At 38.8% G+C, this 21284-nt stretch overlaps 1 protein-coding gene across 1 annotated transcript in view; it reads right to left on the bottom strand.

The window, feature by feature from the left end:
• Nucleotides 1-366: 366 nt before the first annotated feature.
• The window catches only part of LOC133285122 (phospholipid-transporting ATPase 3-like), a 46955-nt gene continuing 26037 nt past the window's right edge, over nucleotides 367-21284 (bottom strand). The window contains exons 13-26 of the mRNA XM_061482296.1: nucleotides 13793-13939; nucleotides 13607-13711; nucleotides 12800-12942; nucleotides 11978-12079; nucleotides 11844-11907; nucleotides 11542-11754; nucleotides 3325-3490; nucleotides 3136-3215; nucleotides 2808-3047; nucleotides 2372-2593; nucleotides 2119-2286; nucleotides 1585-1947; nucleotides 1374-1480; nucleotides 367-854 (exon numbers count right to left, since the gene is read on the bottom strand). Of these exons, the coding sequence (XP_061338280.1) occupies nucleotides 548-854; nucleotides 1374-1480; nucleotides 1585-1947; nucleotides 2119-2286; nucleotides 2372-2593; nucleotides 2808-3047; nucleotides 3136-3215; nucleotides 3325-3490; nucleotides 11542-11754; nucleotides 11844-11907; nucleotides 11978-12079; nucleotides 12800-12942; nucleotides 13607-13711; nucleotides 13793-13939 (2427 nt within the window). The 3' untranslated portion in view covers nucleotides 367-547. The remainder of the gene's footprint in view (nucleotides 855-1373; nucleotides 1481-1584; nucleotides 1948-2118; nucleotides 2287-2371; nucleotides 2594-2807; nucleotides 3048-3135; nucleotides 3216-3324; nucleotides 3491-11541; nucleotides 11755-11843; nucleotides 11908-11977; nucleotides 12080-12799; nucleotides 12943-13606; nucleotides 13712-13792; nucleotides 13940-21284) is intronic.

Raw genomic sequence — 21284 nt, 5'->3', positions numbered from 1 at the left:
AAAACTTTTGTAAAAACATATTTGACTAAAATTCTGCTTGTAAGAAGAAAAAAAAAACTAAAAATAAAACCTCACAAACAGGAACTAAGTCGATATAGAATGCTAAATAATGCGTTAAATTGTGCAAAACGAAAGGTTCATTCTTCTATTTTTATGTTTTCATATAGCAGGGTGAACCACAAGAAAGTGAAATGTTCTCAACACTTTATGCGTAAATTTCAACAGACCAACATTGCAAATATTAAAATACTTGTTAGTAAATCAAATACAAATAAAAAGTACTGAGCTCCCCGAATCAACTGAAAAAGAAATTGTACAACCCCGCATTTCAGAAAAATTACTATATGAATTGCTAAATGTCGTGGAATGTACATCTAAGAATCCTGAAAACCTGCTCTAATTCCCCAAAAGAAACAACACAATATATACTAAAAATGAAAATAACCAAATATTTTATATGGCACATTCTAATTTTACAGAATTCCTAGGGCTGGCTCTCAAAATGGAAAACCAAAACTAACGAAATGTACAATCATCCTACAACAAATTACTTTTTATGCCCAATCTTTGGCCGTGATTTCATGCTAGCTCGTCTTGCAACATCCCATGCCTTTGGTGGGGCATAAACACCAAGCTGTGCAGCAAAAAAGGATTCGTACCCAGGTGAATCAAAAGCAAACCCGGTGTGCTTTGATAGCTCACGTGGGAGTTGAGATATTGCATAGCTCCTTGCCTCAGCTGGTGTAAGCTGGTTCCCGATCTCTAGCAGCTGTGCCCTACCAGTGTTATCAAGCTCATGTCTATGCATTTCTTGAATAATCTGATAATCATAGGGAAAGAACCATCTTTGAACCCTGCAACCAGACGAACAGAAATGAACAAAGGCCAAAGTCCCTAAAAAAAAGATGGGAATGAAAACTGAGACCTATAATTATAGTTAAAAAATGTCAACTTTTTTATATGCTACAAAGCTATATGTTGCAACCATGCATGCAAAAAAACACAAATGTTCAACTGTCCATAAAAAGCTGTTTACCTTATCGAAATGCAAAATCACGTTATGAGTACCATGAGAGATCATATTGCTGCTACGATTTTAATCAAATAAACATCATAGTAAAAAATGGTTATTTCAAAACCGAGACCTCTTTCCTCTATTATCTGTTTGACTTCCAGAACATGACTCAATTTCGATATTTAAATAAAAAAGGTTTCATGTGAATGGAAATGTTAAATTTCCAACGCAAAAGTTATTTATCTTTGTGTATCTTGATCTTACGTTCTATAATCATGCAGCCCCATCAGCATAATGATATCTCCACCAATAGCATGCATAGACAAAAACACAAGAGTTCTTTAAATCTGAACCTTACCCTTGGTAAACAAAGTCACAGAAAAGAGCAGCAACAGGAACAAGAACTAGTGTGAGGTAGAAATAGAATGTACTCATCAAGACATATATGACAAAATAAATATTCTCCTGCAGACAAATGAAACAGAACTCAATTAACAGTGTTTTTAAGGGATGATATGGAAAAAGCCAGTGTTACTTTTTAAACACACACAGTGTGAGAGGGAATTCACCTGTCGATCATAAGGAGTGGTAATCCCTGAGTATATAAAAATAAAAATAAACCAGGCTAATATACTTCCACCAACACTAATATAGTGCCATCTTGTGATCGAATTACAAATCATAAATAGTCGCAAGTTGACGGTTATTACAACACATGTGAAGGCCATTGTACTGACATCCCAGAGTCCAAATATCTTTCCTGCTGAGTTTTTAGCACTTAAACTTGACGAACTGACAAAAAAGTAGAATATTAGAGACTGGTATACAGAAAAAAAGGCCCATATAGCCACAACTCTCCATTTGAAGAAGACATTTCTTATTCCCTCCATGTATAGTTCAGGATATTTCTTTGATAGTGATGCACTAACATCCTGCCAAAAGCACAAGTAACTAATTAAAACAAGCCAACAATGAAGAAAAATTGTATTTTAACTAGTGATGCACAAGGCGATTGATACAAGCAAATGGTATGTGTTTCCATCGATGAAATAACCCTTCCCAAAAGAAACTGCAATCCCATATAATTGGAAAGAATATGCTACCTTGTCAAATAGTCCAACAATGATCACTGGCAGTGCTGTAAAGATAACATTAAATAATGACTGAAACCAATCATCATAAAATCTCTGACCAGAAAATCCAGTTTGAAAAGTAAACCAAAACTGAGTAAGAGTAAACGTGAGATTCTTGTAAAAAAAGTATAACACCACCTGCAATAACCAAGTTTCAAGTGTGTTATAAGAAATAAACAGCTATGCAAGTGAATACACTGTGTAGTTTGCAAAAACATGATACCTTGCATATTCGCAGATATGACCACCGGCCATGAACAAGAAGCAAATCTGCAAGGTAACGAAACTGTGCAATGGCAAAATCGCTAGCCATCACAGCTTGCATTCCCTCCATCCCACTTATGCCAACACCAACATGAGCAGCTTGAATCATGCTAACATCATTGGCTCCATCACCAATACTAAGTGTTATTTTTCGTGCACCTTTCTTGACCATACTTGTGACCTGTAAGCAGAGATAGTGAACACATTGACAAAATTGCATATGCCAAACGGCACCAAATTCTACTTGGCATTTACTTCAAGCACTCCAAATAACTAGGCCAAAAATTGAATCAAAATTCGCTTTCTTGACAACATAAACTCTCTACTTATAAACAAGAATAATAAGTGTAACAGCTATCCATAACAAGTTATTGACCATGGCATATGAATTTTACCTGTGCTTTTTGTAGAGGAGAAACTCGGCAGCAAACAACAGCATGACAATTCAAACTTAGATTCAGCAGCATCACTCTTAAACTTGGATCCAATGCATACATTAGACATTTTCCATCAATCACAAGTGCTAATTTTGGTCCAGATAGAGTATGAAAATAGCTCTCTGCTTCCTCAAGACACTTCTTCAGCTCTTTTTTCACTTCTTCTTTAATAAATCGTGCAATTTCCACTTGGTCACCCTGAACAAATTACAAAACAATACAACTATTACAATCAGAAACACTAAGAACTATGAGCATAACATGGAAGCAAAAATGTGAAGCTTACCCTATCTTCAACTTCTCTAATTGCATCAGTTTCTGAACTGATAACAAATTGCTTCATCTCATTGTTTATTAAACTGCATGCTGCAGCAAGGGGGTGGAAACAAGATATAAAATGATAACAACTTAACTGTTGGGAAAAAAAAAAAACAGATCAGCATATAAAAACATCTCTAATTCAAAACAGACTCACCATACGCTATGTTTATTGCTGTTTCAATCTTGTCCCCTGTAAGAACCCAAATTTTAATACCAGCTCTTTGGAGAGTCTCTATGCAAGCTGGTACTCCCTCTTGAAGCTTGTCTTCTATGGCAGTGCTACCAATCAAAATGAGATCATTCTCAATAAGTTCTGCCACCTGTATTATTTCTAGGGGTATCAGCAAGAATAGAATAATGCAAATTAGTAACTTTACGCACAATAAAATATGAACATTCTGCACCCGTTATTTTTTATAACTTGATATTTAGTACATAGCTTTTGACTTGATCAGTGACAAGGTTACTTCTAGTTTATTGTATGCAGTTCCAGAAAGGAAACTGATACCCTGCCAAGACTTAGAGGGAAGAAAATGGAACAATCAAAGGAAAATTGTATTAAAGACACTGGCTCAACAAGAATCCAGTGAAATTACAAGGTTGAGATAAGGAAAATCAACCATCAAATGAGGTTACAGATTACAGAAGCAGAACATGGTAAGAAGAAGATAACCTAGACAAATTAAAGAGGCTACTGGTCTCTCCCAAGTCCTATCCCAGCCCAAAGAACCCTTTCCTTGTTGATAGTGCACCCTTTTAAGCAGCATGGATGATATGCATTCCCTCATTCCCTCTACTTCATAACTGTTTTCTCATCTAACAGAATGGGGAATATTCTGCCTTGGTGACTCAGCATGGAAAAGAGCTAACAATCCCCTATACCAATTCCTAAAGACCACCCTTATGCCTGATGTCCTATCAATACTTCCCCCCAAAGATCCACCTTATCCTCAAGGTGAATGGTTAGCCAAGAAAAACCATCCCCCGGGTCCCATTGCATGAAATGCAAAAGACCAACTTACGCAGGAAGCATAGTAACTACCACCAGGATATCATTGCCCATCTTCAATCCCCAGAGATGGCTCTTTGGAAAAACTTGCAGGAATTGGAAGAGCACAAGAATAAAATTCAGACAAACTAACATCATCAAGGCCAAAGAATGTGATAGTTACTAGAGGAGGGATTGGGATAAAAGAGAACTAACAAAGAAAAATGGAAATGAGATTCATATTATATTGTAAATATTAGAATTAATGTTGTAATTATTTGCATATTATTTGTATTAGCTATAATACTCTAGAAGTGTCTTGGACTTAGCCCATTGGGTTTTTTAATCTCTTTAAATAGAGAAACCTAGTACAGATATTATATAATTCAATAATATATGACTCTTTACTTTTAATTTGGTATCAAAGCCCTCGATCCTAAGGGCTCTTTTGCAACTACCGTTTTAAAGCAAAACCCTTATTTTTTTACTCGCCGCCATCAGCTGCCACAGGAAAAAAATTTCCTGCGACCTTTTGGACCGAGAGGACCATTATTTGTTCACATCAGCGTCGCCATAGACCACTGTCTCCGATCACTGTTCCGGCAAGTTTTCCGGCGATCTACCCATGGTTGTGATCGCCACAACAAGCGATCTTCTCTGTCCAGGACCCATCTCGAGACTGTCCGTCACACTCCCTCGCGCGTGAAACAGATGCGCCTTTCCAAACCTTGCAGCGGCACATGTGGCGTCTTCTGCACCGTCTTCTGCACGCGCGACTTGGACAGACCAACACGCCTCCTCATTGCGAGTCCGGATATGTGCCTATCGTGGTATTTTGCCTCAGTCACGGAGTCCAACAGTGGTCCCACAATGGTTTCGTCACTGTTCCGACGACGATTTTCATTCCTAAATTGCTTTTGTTACCGTTCCGGCGAAGTTTTTTCATTTTCTTTGTCATCTTAAACTTTATGTCAGAGTCAGAAGTTGAAGATACTGCAATTAATTAATCATCTGTTACATCTTCTATGGCTTCTTTTAGTCCAAATGATCTGCCTGTTCTCCATCAGAATTATCGTCTTAATGGAAAAAACTATTTGCAATGGTCTCAGCTTGTTCGTACTATTCTCAAAGGGCATCATAAGATTGCTCATCTTGAAGGACCTGTTCCTGCCAAGACAGATCCAAAATTTGATTATTGGGATAATGAAGATTCTCTTATTATGACGTGGCTATGGAACTCGATGACTCCTGAGGTTAGTCAACATTGCACGTTCTTACCTACTATTTTTGAGATCTGGGATGTTCTTAAGCAAACCTATTCAATGAAACAAGATGCCGCTACTTGCTACGATCTTTAGAATAGGATTTTTTCTACCAAGCAAGGCTCTTTCTCTGTAACAGAGTAGTATGGCATTCTAAATGCATTATGGATTGAGCTTAATCAGTACCAGAGTTTGAAGATGGAGTTTAGCAAGGATGCAGCCACTCTTGCCACCTCTGTTGAAAGAAATCGGATTTTTGATTTTCTATGTGGCCTCAACTCAGAATATAAACCTATTCGGGTTCAAATTCTTGGTAAGGAAAAATTACCTACTCTTTCTGAAGTTTTTCACACTGTCAGGGGTGAAGAAAGTCGCAGGGCTGTCATGATGGATACCAAGTTGTCCGAAGGATCTGACATGCTCTCATCTAAAGTCACTACTCCAGATCCTTCTGATTCTGAGCCCACTGACGAGTCTGCTATGATTTCGGCTAAGCCACCTCCAAAGTTTTTTCCATCTAAGCCCAGTAAAGAGTGGCATTGGTGTAACTATTGTAAAAGACCAGGTCACACAAAAGATGTTTGTTATCGTCTTCATGGAAGGCAACAGGTTCTGAAGAAGCTTGGTAAGTCAATCTCACGTGGTCAATCCTTCTTCGCTTTCATTGGGATACAAGCAAAGTCAAGGGGATCATACACTTCTCTTTAAACATTCTCACTATCCTTCTAATTTATGTTGATGACATTATCATAACAGGGGATGATATAGATGAGAAGCATGCTCTGCAAGAAAGACTGACTGCTGAATTTGACGTTAAAGAGCTTGGAAAACTGAGATATTTTCTTGGGATAGAAGTTGCTCATTCAAAGCAAGGGATCTTTATTTGTCAACGGAAATATGTTCTTGATCTCCTTAAGAAAGCAGGAAAACTTGGGTGTAAACCTTCCAGTACTCCAATTGAGCAAAATCACAAACTAGGAAGTGAAAATGAGAGTCCTCCAGTTGACGAAGTACAGTATCAACGAAATAGTGGGAAGATTGATATACCTAGCTTATACTAGACCTGATCTAGCTTATGCAGTTAGTATTATTAGTCAATTCATGCATGACCCGAGGGAAAAACACTCGCGAGCTGTGGATAGGATTCTCCAATATCTAAAAGGCATACCGGGCAGAGGACTATTATTCCAAAGGAGGAAATTTATCCTTAGAAGTGTATACAAATGCCGATTATGTTGGATCCGTGACTGACCGACAATCTACCTCGGGCTATTGTATGTTTCACTGTGGAATCTCATAACATGGAGAAGTTAAAAGAAAAATGTGGTTGCTAGGTCGAGTGCAGAAACAGAATTCCGGGCCATGGCTCAAGGTATCTGTGGGTTATTATGGCTGAAAATCATTCTCGATGATCTCAAGGTGAGATGTGAAGGGTCTATGAAGTTACTTTGAGATAACAAATCAGCTATTTGTATAACCAACAATCCAGTCCAACACGACCGAACTAAACATATTGAGATTGATCGCCACTTCATCAAGGAGAAACTAGATAGCGGACTGATCACTACTCCATATATTCCATCTAGTTGTCAATTGGTTGATGTCTTGACTAAGGGTCTTCCTAATGACAGGTTTCAAGAGCTTACTAGCAAGCTAGGAATGATAAATATCCATTCCTCAGCTTGAGAGGGAGTATTGTAAATATTAGAATTAATGTTGTCATTATTTACTTATTATTTGTATTAGCTAGAATACTCTAGAAGTGTCTTTGGGCTTAGCCCATTAGGTTTTTTAATCTCTTTAAATAGAGAATCCTTGTACAGATATTATATAATTCAATAATATACACCTCTTTACTTTCAATTTATTATGAGATAATTTTTTTGCATCTTTGAGATACACCAAAAGAAAGAAACAACCAACAAGTTTACAAGGAAAATGAAATAGAAGATGAAAGAAAGGAAAACAAAGATATTCTTGAGCAATTCGAGAGGCTCAGGAGTCTCTCCCAATATCCTAAAGTATCCCAATAATTTCCAAAGATCATTCTTCTAACCGCACCGCTTTCTTTTTATAGCAGTTGCATAATCTTCATGTTGCCTATCCTGCCTATCACATTTTCCCTCCATTCTATTAGTAATTACCAAATGGCATATTTCATGAATATTCCTTCCTAACTACGTTATTGATGTCTTGGCCCTATTGCTTTCCCTAAATTGCCAATAAGGGTGGTATTGTATCAATACTCCTCTTTTTAAGCATCTTGTCCTCAAAGTGCAAGTCAAGCACACGCAAAAAAAAAAACCATCCTCTTGGATCCCACGTTTTGAATTGTAGGACTCCACAAATGTACAAAAGCCTGACAATTTTTACCAGTATCCCATTAAGGACCTTTTTATGTAAAAAAACATTATAACTTCCACTAGGATCCCAACTCTCTTTTGCAACTCCCACCAGTTTAAGATTATAAATTTTCAACTTGGAGATTGGCCGGGGAAGAGCCCATACGTATGTCTCATAAAGCCATGAATCATGATACTCACTATCACTCTCTATCGCATTCACCTATGAACTACTCCATGGAGGGTTGATAGTAAGTCGATCACAGTCAGACAATAGAAATAAGACAAACTCAAATTCTCTTTCCTATAAAGGTAAGAGATGGGCATGGTTGTGTAAGGTGTCAAACTGAATTTCCACGTCCTTCCTAATCTTGGGTCTTGGGTCAAAATTACACCCAAATAGACTTGCACATGAAGGAAACCAGAAACAGTGCTGATCATCTTTGTTAGTTACATGAAATTGCTTAGGAGTAATCACATTGGACAAGATTGTAATGCAATTTCCAAGGAAAAACCAGCTGATATCAATCCTAGCAGGACTGACATTCCCAGTAAAGTAACCACCACGATGAGACATGAAATCAAAAATCTAATCAGGTAGAAAATTAGGAATATGCGAGTACTTTTCTGTTCCGAAAGCGATATTCATCATCAAGTTGCTTCCAACCCAACCCAAAATAGCTTCTCAGATGATAGCTTAAGGCATGCAAGTGTTTGACAATTTGTTCCATGAACTCTTTCCCTTTAAGCAATTGCAAGGCATATCTTAAAGCTATGAAGATAAGTGCTTGAATATCAATTGGATACTTATAAATAGCCATTTTACGATCAATCATACACTATCCATTAGCATATAATAGAGCAGGAAAAGCCAGCACCACAACCCAATTTCCCTAATTCACTCCTTGACCTAGTGTGCCTTTTACTGGAATTTGTTTGTGCTTCTCGCAGCCTCTCTCAAGTGCACCGTGTAAACCCATTGCCCTCCTCTTTCCATTTTTTGCTACTTTTTTCAACAACTGCGAGGATTCCTTATGCCAATTTGATTCCACAGTTCGACTACCACCGCTGTTTGGAAAGGTGTCTTAGCCACCAACAATCCTTTCGTTAAACCTACGTCCTTCCTTAGCATCTCTTCTCCTTCCATGGGATTTTGTTGTGACTCTCCTCAGCGGTGTTTAGTGAACCTCGAACCTCCTCTTCTCCATGGTTGTATTTCTTTGCGCATATTGCTTCAGTGGGCAGATTTACAACCACAAATTTTTCCTCCTTCTGAGTATTGCTTATCTCCCTCTCTTCAAAATTTTTGCACAACCTGAGGCAGTGACACTTTGTCTTCTGAAGAAGTTCATCAAGCTGAGTATCTCCTTTTGAGTTTCTTCAACTTGCTTCCCCCTTTCCTTCCAATCTTCAAATCTGCTTTCCATTTTTTTTGTTTTATAATACCACAGTTACCTGGTTGAGAGCTCTAATACCAATTGATAGGTACTAGAGGAGGGATTGGTATAAACGAAAACTAATAAAGAAAAATGGAAATGATATTCCTGAGCAATTTCAGAGGCTCAGGGGTCTCTCCCAATATACAAAAGGATCACAATAATTCCCAAGATAATTCCTCGATCTGCACCACTTTCTTTTTATAACAGTTGCATAATCTTCACGTAGCCGCTGATTGACCATTTTGCCCTTGTATTTTAAAAAAACTGGAGCAGGAGTAAAGCTGTTCCTTTGTGACTGAAAGGTTACAGGTTTGAATCCAGGAAACAACCTCTTTGTAATTATTTGCAAGGATAAGACTGTGTACAAGGATTGCTCTCACCCCACACTCGCTAGTCGGGTTTAATGGGGAGTGTTTTTTTTTTATTTTTCTATTGAAAAAGAATTACCACTTTTCCACTCTTCCCAAACTATATACCAATTTGTTCCTGTTTGACCAGTTCACGCACTCTAATAAGTTTAATTACTCGATTAAGTAACCCACTTACTCGAGTGAGCGTCAACTATGCCGAATTATATATTCTTCATATACAGTTATTCCATTGAGCCTCTTTGTCACATACTTCATCAACTTTTGGGATACAGATGCCTACTATTTGACAAGTTGTCTATTGAAATAATGAGTTACCATTATTTGTTATTGTTAGATAGTAAGAAATAAGAATAGAAATTAAAAAACATCATGCATAGAAATAAAATGTGTCAAATGGGCATAAATCTTCAAAAGCAACACATGATATTCCTTTGTCATTCCCAAAACTCATCAAGGAAGCATTTTTTTTTTAAAAAAATTTGACTTGTCGTTGCGTAGATCTCGAAAAGTTACATAAAAAAAAATAAAAAAAACCCGATTCATACAATTGAGACAAAAGTTATCTCCATCCAAAATTTACACTATTTTAAGGTATAAAGAGCTTGATCTTGAATGGAGATTGTCCTCAATTGTTTTGAACCCGTGAACCCATATATGAAGTCCAAATATGTGTGTGCATAAAATAATAAGCATAGATTAATAAAATAAAAAATAAACTAAATTTAACAAGTCATATTGAATATCATCAAAAAATCATTTCAACCTTAAATTGAATGAGGATTGCCCTCAATTGTAAATGACTCACAAACACTCATCCCAAGTCCATTTATACATGTGCAAGACATTAGAACTTTGTTTCAATAAAAAATGTTCGTGGATCCATATTTGAATTACCCACTTCTCTGGTTTACTAGAGTAAATAAGACCGGTTTACTCGAGTAAGTCATAGGCCAGTTACTCGAGTAACTTTCAGTAAAAAGTGGTCAATTGGGGTAGATTGGTATATAATTTTGATAAAAGGTTAAAATTAATATATAGTGATAAATTTGTTTAAATACAGGGGAACAATGGTCAATCACCCTCACGTTGCCTATGCTGCCAATCACATTTTCCTCCACTCTGTTAGTAATTACCAGATGACACAGTTCATGAATATTCCTTCCTAGCTTCCTTATTGATGTCTTGGCCCCATTGCTTTCCCTAAATTGATCTTGAGGGTGGTATTGTATCAAAATGACCCATTCTCTTCACTAATAAGGCCTTCAGCTTCAGAAGCTCCTTCAATTAACTAGACCTTCAGACTAGCTGGGGGAAATTCCAAGTAGAATTCAAAACTAAAGTTTTCTGTTACTTTTTTTTTGTTATACCGGGAAAATTGACATAGCCCTGATTACAAGATCTTCATGAATCTTGAGAACTTCTCCTCCAATATAGTCTGCCATAGAAAGGCTGCCTTTCCCTCCATCCATAGCCAAGCCAAGTTCAATCATTACTTCAGAAAAATATATTTTAGGATCAAACATGGTAGCAGTTCCCTCCCCGTCAAGCTTGGCAGCACCCATTGTCAAGAGCTCCTTCCCTATCATACATCCATGTACGCAACTTCGCTATACGATAAAGGTAGTTTCTTTTTGAACTTTCAAGTTCGAACTTAGCTTCTTTGTTAAAAGTGAGTGGGTATAGAGTGAGGGCCTCTCGAATTCCCTTCTGTATGGTTTTTTCCCGTCTTTTCCAGTGTTAACCTTCTTTTTCCGGTGTATGACATCAGAGTTATATTCAAATATATACTTGTTTTTATTCCGTGTTGTGCGTGTGTTCTATTAGTATGTTAGAAATATATAAAATCATTCATGTGTTTTCAGCGAATCACTTTTAGTGAAATTTAACTTGTTATCAAGTTAAGCTATTCCAAAAATATAAATCATTGATGCTAAATATGCACATAAAAGCCACCATGCATAAACTGTACCTCGTCTAATTTCTTTTCACGATCATGTAGAGAAGACTTGGCCTGGATAAACTTCTCATTCCAGCTTTCATAGACATCAGGATGCAATTCTTTGTAGGCCAGGCATAATGTACGTAGTCCAGCAGATCCAAATTGTTCCAAATGATTCCTAGTCACTTTCTTGATATCATTATTACCATCAGCGAGTCTTTCATAGATTACAGTATCAGCACCCTGTGAAAAGCAAGTTCCTCAGAAGATGTCATCTTAGCCAAAGCCATGCAACTTTTTAATCTTGTGGAGAAGCCTCAAGAAACTATTACCTTACAGTATAGTAAAAGCCTCCCATCTGGATAACGACATACAACAGACTGACGTTTCCTTGTACTATTAATGGTCAGAAGAAAATGTTAAAACCTTAAAATTAGAATTATGTACAAGTAGCAGAAATGGTTACCTATTAAACTCAAGCACATTTAAAATCTCATAAGACACATCTTGAATTTGGCCCATCTTCTGAACATGAGATTCACGAACATATATCGTTGTAGGTGTGCGTCTGACAAAGAATTATAACAAATAGCATGAACAAAAACTGAAATAACCTCAAAATCTAGCAGCTCTATAAAAAACCAGTAGCAGAACCAAGAATCAAAATGCATATATAGGGTTACGAAGGAGACAAGCACTCATGCTGCCATTGAGCTTCTCAAATAACAGCTCAACTCAGACTCTGCCTTTAGGGTACAAGACTCCCCTTCTAGTTGGAAAAAAAGTTATGTATAATTTTTAAGCATAATTAACTAGTCTAAATGTAACAATCATATTTATATATGATTAGTGGTCCTTGTTTTCTTATAACTAAAGTTTAATTATTAATAGTATAAAAACCAACATAAGTAACATTTTTATGATTAGATAGGGGGTGTTATATCTACGGTCAGAATTTGGACACAAGACCACCATCCTATTAAAAGAACAAAACCAACAATGAGTTTGTAGCTCGAATGGCACTGACAAAGCCTTTGCTTGGTTGTAATATTAATGCTGGAGGTTCAATCCTTACACCTTTTTCCCCATCATTGCCTTTGTAAAACTCACACACACAGAGAGAGAGAGAGAGAAGAGAGAGGGGGGGGGGGGGGGGGGGGTTGGCATAAATGAAAAATCACTATTATGTATTAGTACAGATTATCCATGAAAGTTTGATATAATTTGTGTGCAACATACAAACAGTTATGCAGAAAATTAGAGCTAGTCAAAAGTATGAGCTTTGCACCTGTAGAAGAAGAAACCAAAGTGCTTCGCAGCAATAACCAAAGCTTCCTCATCAGGTGATGCAGCTTGATATCTGATCTTCTCAGGGGACTCTTCACCTTCGGGAAGTACAGTATGGCAAATAGCAAGGCATCTGAAGAATTCCTACATAGCAAGAAAACAAAACAATATTACTCACTTATATAACAAACTGAACCATGATACAAAATTGCATCGCTGAATTCAAGGCATGAGCATATTGTCAAAGAAAGCAGCTTAAGTGCTTCACTTATAGACAATCTCTACCAAATGAGAAACAAGGTTAAACAATGTGAATCAACTTCTCTTCCAAAAATGGAGGATCCAGACTCTTCCAACTGTACTTGATAATAAGGAACATAAATATAAGACCTGGTTATTACCTAGGAAGCACAGACATGCATACAGTGCAACACCGGGGATATCGCAAATTTTAAAAATTATAGGACACAATACATCACATCACAATAAAGACGAGCATTTCTAAGAAATAACATACTTCTACGCATCCAGCTCAGTCATACAGAGTGTTGCATGGAACTCAAAATAGATAGTTACAGTTGAGAGATCTCGTATAGTTTCTAGAATACATACCAACAATAATAATATATAACATGAGAAAAGCAAGGATTTAAGCAACTGATTTCCATTATAAACATATTAAGCAAAGTAAATGAAGTAAGAACCTTTTTACTCAGCAAGGATCAAACATGAACCAAGAAACCCAAAACTGGGTTGAAAGAATAAACAGACAGCTGCCACTAATTCATAGTCAAACAAAATTATTTACCTTGCAGACATCAGGATTAGCCTCATTCCTCCAAGCACCTCTCATAAGCCTAGCATCATCAAAATTAAAACCCCTCTCTTGCGCTGCATTGGGTGATCTATTTTCCTATAGAGAAATAATAATACATTACAACTGTGATCTCTTGCTAGCGATCAACTACTTTCATGCAATGCATAAATGTGCTACCTCAATTTTCATGCCATTGCGCTCTGCTATTCCCCTCTCAATTTCAGTCTCACCATTTCCATAGACCTCTCCTCCAATTGAACACTTGAAGAACTCCATTAAGTTTCTTGTCAGAGTCCCGGTTTTGTCAGAGAAAATGTATTCCACCTAATCAAATCAGCAAGCAAAAATGTATAACTCGGAAATTTGACATGAAAAAATATACACGAACTCTTTAAAAATTAATAGATATTTCAATCACACACATCTCAGAAATATATGTAAAATCTTCTATAAGACACTACTTCATATTTATTTCAATTTCTAGTTTAAAACAACAAACAGTATGGGTGAGGAGAGTGGAGGATAAGGCCAAAGGGGGCAGCAGAAGCAGCACAATCATCCTAACCACCAAAGTGAACATGTATGTAGCAAGGACTTGAATCCACTGGACATGTTAGAATTGGAGAACAGATAGCTGACTTATTCACAAAGGCACTGGATGGGAGGAGCATGGGGTACCATTGTGACAAGTTGGCCATGATCAACATCTATGCTCCAATATGAGGGGTATCATTACTAATTAAGTATAGTAGAGATTTAAGTGCACTTGATCAGTGTGGAGGGTATTTACATCCTCTGTATTATATTGTACTGCTTCATATTATTAGCTTAATTCTCTGAATATAAATACAGGGACCTGCACCCACATTGGGTACAGTCTTCCCAAATTTCTTCCTACTTTACAGATAGGAACCTGGCAGTCAACATTGTAGCTAGGCGGCAGACCGTCTGGAACAGAGGAAACCAAGGGAACTCCTTTACTAAATGTTGGAATTGAGACATTTTCTGAGCAGGGATGTCTGTTGTGCCATCCTTTGATCCCCTTTCGATGCTAATTAAGCATTGCTAGTAAATAAAATAATAGGCAGACTCAACTTCAGATACTTTCAATAGAGCCTAGAGAAAACCAAAGCCTTACAGAGGCTAGGATTGTCCTTAAAACTCACAGGCTGCTCTTAATGCATGAAAGACATGGATGAGATCCTCCAATTAACCCTTATTCCTCAGTGTCTCCAAACACGCCACTCCCGAAATTAGATCTGTAGAGAACCAAATCAACCCAAAAGGTTAAGGTGTTAGGTGAAGCTACATTAATAGTTTTATATATCTCTAACACGCCCCCTGACACGAGAGCCCACTGGGCTTGAAGGGTGGACAATATGTACAGGCCCACCTACCTGTGTTAAGAAATTCCATAAGAGAAAGTGGGGAGGCGGTGAGGATAGAACCCATGACACCGAGGCTCTGATACCATGTAAAGAACCAATTCAACCCAAAAGCTTAAGTTGTTTACATTAATGATTTTATATATCTCTAACAAGATCTACTCTACCTAATTCAAACAAATAGAAGTCACAGATAGGGCATACATAGTCATTCAATTGCACCGTGAAGCCTCTACAATAGCTCCTGATACCTACTCCTATATCCATCACCAAGACATACCCCATACGAGAGTAAGGGAAACTTGTAATCCCAGTTTCTGCAAAAATCTATGGGCAATAAAATTGTGACTTACCCCACTATCAATCAAGATCAATGTGGGTTTGCCTCGTACCAGACCTTGAAGCTTCATTGTCTTTGGTCGGGTCATTCCACCCACTGAAAATAGGTATAAGTCCATCCATTGACACAAAATTTCGGGGGCTACTTCAATTCGAAATTTTGGGTTTCCATTGCCATAATTTCCCAATCATCATCCAACAGCTCATCCTCTGCAAGGATGGTAACAATCATGCTTTTCTCTGGGTATCTATACGAAGGTCCAACAATAACCCACACTGAAAACAACGACCTTCCTTCCTTCCTTGACATATTCATAATACAGAAGTTAATTGGCTCCCCTGCATCTTGGACCCATAGACCTATTGCCATTCAGTTTTGTCATAGAGCCTACTACTCTCTAACATGAAATGCTCAGACCTATGGATGATTTGAGCCCATTTGCTAGTGACTGTCCTGAAAGTAAGTTGGGCAACCCCACTAGATGGCACACACTTGTTAAGATGTGCAACCTTCCAAATAATAATGAAAATTAACACTTGGAGTTTTAAAGTTTGCACTTCCCATTCGTCAAATAGCCCTCAGATCCTCCTCAACATCCGTTGCTATGTCAATTGCCTAAATCACATCTTGGAGGTCATGCAGTCTAAGTTTGCACATCACTCTTGTCACGGTCCCCCATGAAAAAAGCAGCAATTGCTCCACTTAAGTGGTTGATGAAGCTTGAGCCATCAATGCCTCAAAATCTTAAACATACTCTTCCACACAACCTGTTAAAAGGTAGAGTTGTCAGTCTTTCATAAATATTCCCCAAGCTCCTTCCTCTAAATCATTGAATCAGCACTGATGCAAACCCCTCCAAACTCACATCAGAAGTACTTAAAAAATGGAAGAAAAATATATTATTGAATTGTGTATTACAAATGTACAAGAGCTCTATTTAAATAGACTAAATGACCTAATGGGCTAAGATCAAAGAAGATTCTAGAATGAAAAAATAAATAAATAACTAATTACAATTATTTACAACACTCCCCCTCAAGCTGAGGAATAGATATTTATCATTCTCAGCTTGCTATTAAGCTCTTGAAACCTTTTTTAGGAAAGTCCCTTTGTCAAAATATCAGATAATTAACGTCCAGAAAGAATGTAAGGAGTGGTGATTAACCCACTATCAAGTTTCTCTTTGATGAAATAGCGGTCGACCTCAATGTGCTTAGTCCAATCATGTTGAACTGGATTATGAGCTATATAAATGGCGGACTTATTATCACAAAGCAGCTTCATAGGTCCATCAAATCTTATTTTGAGATCATCAAGTATAATTCTCAACCACAATAATTCTCAAATGCTTTGAGCCATAGCTCGAAATTCAGTCTCTGCATTTGACCTGGCAACCACATCCTGCTTCTTACTCCTCCATGTCACTAGGTTACCACAAAGACACATACAACAACCAGTGGTAGATCGACGATCAATCACGGATCCAACATAATCAGCGTCAGCATAAACTTTTAAAGGGAGATTGCCATCACGCTGGAATAACAATTCTTTACCTAGAGGAGACTGGTATGTTGGGGTGTAAGCCAGTTGATACACCTATGGATCCTACTATCAAATTACTACCCAGACAGGGAGAGCCATTATCCGATCCTGGACGTTATCAGATGTTGATTGGGAAACTCAATTATCTCATTGTGACTAGGCAAGATACTTCTTTTGTTGTTAGCGTCACTAGTCAGTTCCTTGACTTTCCTTGTGATTCTCATTGGGATGCTGCTGCGAGGATCCTCGGGTACATCAAAAGAGCACCAGTGAAAAGCTTATTATATTCAAATCAGGGAAATACAAAATTTTGTGGTTATTCAGATGCCGATTGGGCAAGATCACCCTCGGATAAGCGCTCTACTTCAGGCTATTGTGTCTTCTTTGGAGGAAACCTGATTTCATGGAAAAGTAAGAAACAAATTGTTGTTGCCCGATCTAGTGCAGAGGTCGAGTATCGTGCAATGGGAGTTGCTACCTGCGAGCTAATCTACTTAAAGCAGTTGATTCTGGGGCTCCATCTTTGTGAACAGAAATAGCCCATGACACTCATTTGTTACAATCAAGCTACGCTACATATATCCTCTAATCTTGTATTTCATGAGAGAAACAAACATATAGAGATTGATTGTCATTTCATTTGAGAAAAGATTCAGTCAGGAGAAATCAAAACGGCATTTGTCAACTCCAATGATCAACTCGCGGATGTCGTCACTAAAGCTCTTAGAGATCCTCGGGTTGAATGCATTTGTAACAAGCCGGTTGCCTACTGTTAGAAATAATATTAATTTATTATTATTAGAATAGTCTAGAATAGTCTAGATTGTGGGCTTGGCCCATTAGGTCTTTTAGTCTCTATAAATAGAGAGTCTCCTTGTACAGACTTACACACTTGAATATACAATATATTTCAGATTCAATTTGGTATCAGAGCCCTCGATCTGAGGGCTCTGCTTCCGCATATATATCTTTTCCTTTCTTTTTACTGTCGTGCATCATACCGGCAACCATCCTTTCACACCTAACCCTTATTTAGTCACAAATTTCTTGTCCTCAACCTCGTATCATCAGGAAAAAGATCATCAGCCTCTGTTCATCGCCGGAAACCGCCACGAAACCACCGTCCGCCACTGTTCACCGCCGTCAGACTGCTTTTCCGGCGACTTTTTCGACCAACCACCACGCGATCAGGAGCGGCTCAGGGAGGCGACCCTGTCTGTCCAAGCCGCGTGTTGATCGGAGCATCCACGCGCCGGTGGAAGTCTCCGGCGGCCAAACCACTGTTCCTGCGCGTGAGCCACCGTCCGGCCACCGTTCCAGGCCGGACCACCACCATCTTGCTCGCCTCCTCACCCTCTTTCCAGATCTGGTCTCCGTTCGTTGTGGGTCCCATCCGTTTGAAAGATATCAGTGAAAAACCCGCTGTTTGGACACTTTTGTGCAACGTTTTTGCGCGATTTCTTGCTTTCTTGTAGTTCTTTGCTATTTTCTGGTCATCTCCTTTTATTTTGTGATGGAGAGCTCAAATAATGCGTCCAAAAACACGACTGGCATCATCTCCGGTACTACCCCATCTCCATTCTTTTCCCAGGCCAGTGATTCCAATTGGAACAGTGGACGCGGTCGCAGACGTGGCCGCAGACAGAGGCCTCGTTGCAATTATTGCCAGAATCTTGGGCATTTTGAAGAACGCTGCTATAGGAAGTACCCTCATTTGAAGCCACCGTCTGCCAAATTTGCTCAAACTGATGTTACGCCACCTTCAACTGGATTAGTAACTCTTTCAAGTGCCGACTATGAGGCACTTCTCAAGAAGGTTTATTCTCAGCATCCTACTCAAGACACTGGTAATCATGTTGCTTGTTTTTATCAATCATCTCTTGGACCCTGGATAATAGACTCAGGTGCTACTCATCATCTTTGTGGTAATAAAGATCTCTTCACTTCACTTTCTTATTCTAATAACCTACCCCCTGTCACTCTTGCTGATGGCACTAAGGCTCCTGCTCGTGGAATTGGGGAAGCCAACCCAACTCCCCTTTTAACTTTGAGTTCTGTTTATTATATACCTGGCATTCCTTTTAATTTAATCTCTGTTAGCCAGTTGATTCATTCTCTTTCATGTACTATTACCTTCTCTAAACAATCCTTTTCTATGCAGGATTCGGGTACGGGGAAAACGATTGGAGCAGGCGTTGAGTCACGAGGTCTCTACTATCTGATTGCACCACCTTCTCCAGTAGCTTGTTCTCTCACAGAGTCTCCTGAGCTAATTCACAGCCGTCTGGGTCATCCAAACCTTTCCAAGCTTCAGCATATGGTTCCCTTTTTATCCAATCTTAAGTCTTTAAACTGTCATTCTTGTCAGCGAGGAAAACACACACGCTCCTCCTTTGCTAATAGAGTCAATAAAAGAGTTGATGCTCCTTTTTCTATTTGTTCATTCTGATATTTGGGGTCCGAGTCGAACAACGTCTGTTTTGGGTTTTCAGTATTTTGTCACCTTTATTGATGATTTCTCCCGTTGCACTTGGGTTTATTTAATGAAAAATCATTCTGAGTTATTTTTAATTTATCAAAAGTTTTGTGCAGAAATAAAAACTCAATTTGATGCTTCTATTCAAATCTTGCGCAGTGATAATGCAAAAGAGTATGTGTCTCTTGAATTTTCTAAATTTCTGGATACACAAGGGACGATACACCAGACTACCTGTCCCCACACTCCACAACAAAATGGAGTCGCTGAACGTAAAAATAGACATCTAGTTGAAACTGCACGTACCCTTCTCATTCATATGAACGTCCCACTCCGTTTTTGGGCAGATGCTATTATCACCTCATGTTTCCTTATCAACCGCATGCCCTCTTCTGTGCTAAATAATGATGTTCCCCACAGTATTTTGTTTCCCGGAGCATCTTCTTATCCTCTGCCTTTACATATTTTTGGCTGTACTTGTTTTGTTCATGATCTTACTCCTGGTAAAGATAAGTTGACATCCAAGGCCTTCAACTGTATTTTCCTTGGGTATACACGTTTTCAAAAAGGGTATCGTTGCTATTCTCCTGATCTCAAGCGTTATATCGTTTCTGCTGATGTCACTTTCCTTGATCAGCAGCCTTTTCACTCTACTCCGTCTCCAGTGTCCCAAGTTGATCAGGTCCTTCCTGTTCCTTTTCTTGACTTGTCTTTACCAGCTGCAGGTGACCCTATTCCAGAGGAGCAACCAATTACCTCCATACCTGCAGATCGTCCTCTCCTCACATACCAGCGTCGTCATCCTGCACCTCCTCCGACTTTGCCTCTTGATGACTCATCGTCCTTTCCCGTCGGCTCTTCTCCTCCGGATCCTCCATCAGAGACTCCTCCCATTACTCTTCGGAAAGGTATTCGATCCACTCGAAATCTTCATACCCTTTATTCTTTCTTGAGTTATGACAGACTTTCTTCACAACATTTTACTTTTGTTTCTAGTCTCTCTTCTGTTTCCATCCCTAAAACCACAGGTGAAGCACTATCTCATCCAGGGTGGCGCCAGGCGATGCTTGATGAAATGCAGGCACTTCACTCCAATGGCACTTGGGATCTTGTTCGTGCTCCTCCCGGGAAGTCTGTTGTTGGTTGTCGATGGGTGTTCATAGTTAAAGTTGGTCCTGATGGCACTGTTGATCGCCTTAAAGCTCGCTTAGTGGCCAAGGGATACACACAGATCTTTGGTCTTGATTATGGGGATACCTTTTCTCCTGTTGCTAAGATGGCTTCTGTTCGCCTGTTTCTTGCCCTTGCCGCCATTCATCACTGGCCCCTTCTCCAACTTGATATTAAGAATGCTTTTCTACATGGTGAATTGCAGGAGGAAGTTTATATGGAGCAACCACCAGGTTTTGTTGCTCAGGGGGAGAGTTCTAGAATGATATGTAAACTTCGGAAATCTTTATATGGCCTGAAGCAATCTCCTCGGGCCTGGTTTAGCCGCTTTAGTTCAGTTGTTGAATCCTTTGGATTAATCAGAAGCAAAGCCGATCATTCTGTCTTTTACCTGCATAGCTCTTCTGGCCAGTGTGTTTATCTCCTGGTCTATGTTGATGACATTATCATTACAGGCAGTGATCAGACCGGGATTGATCAGTTGAAAGAGCATTTATTCAATCAATTTCAGACCAAAAATCTTGGCAGACTTCGATATTTCTTGGGGATCGAAGTTGCACAGTCTAGGCGGGGCATTTCCATCTGTCAGAGGAAGTATGCACTGGATATCCTAGATGAGACTGGCATGTTAGGCTGTAAACCCATTGATACACCTATAGACCCCAATGTTAAGTTATTACCAGGACAGGGGGAGCCACTACCAGATCCTAGTCGCTACCGCCGACTAGTTGGAAAATTGAATTATCTTACTGTGAC

The sequence above is a fragment of the Gastrolobium bilobum genome, unplaced genomic scaffold, assembly GCF_033153095.1.
Source record: "Gastrolobium bilobum isolate Gb01-03AN ecotype WA unplaced genomic scaffold, APGP_CSIRO_Gbil_v1 utg94591, whole genome shotgun sequence".
In the NCBI taxonomy this organism is placed as follows: Eukaryota; Viridiplantae; Streptophyta; class Magnoliopsida; order Fabales; family Fabaceae; genus Gastrolobium; species Gastrolobium bilobum.
The sequence above is the reverse complement of the archived record's forward strand: the minus strand, read 5'-3'. Positions and strand labels throughout refer to the sequence as shown.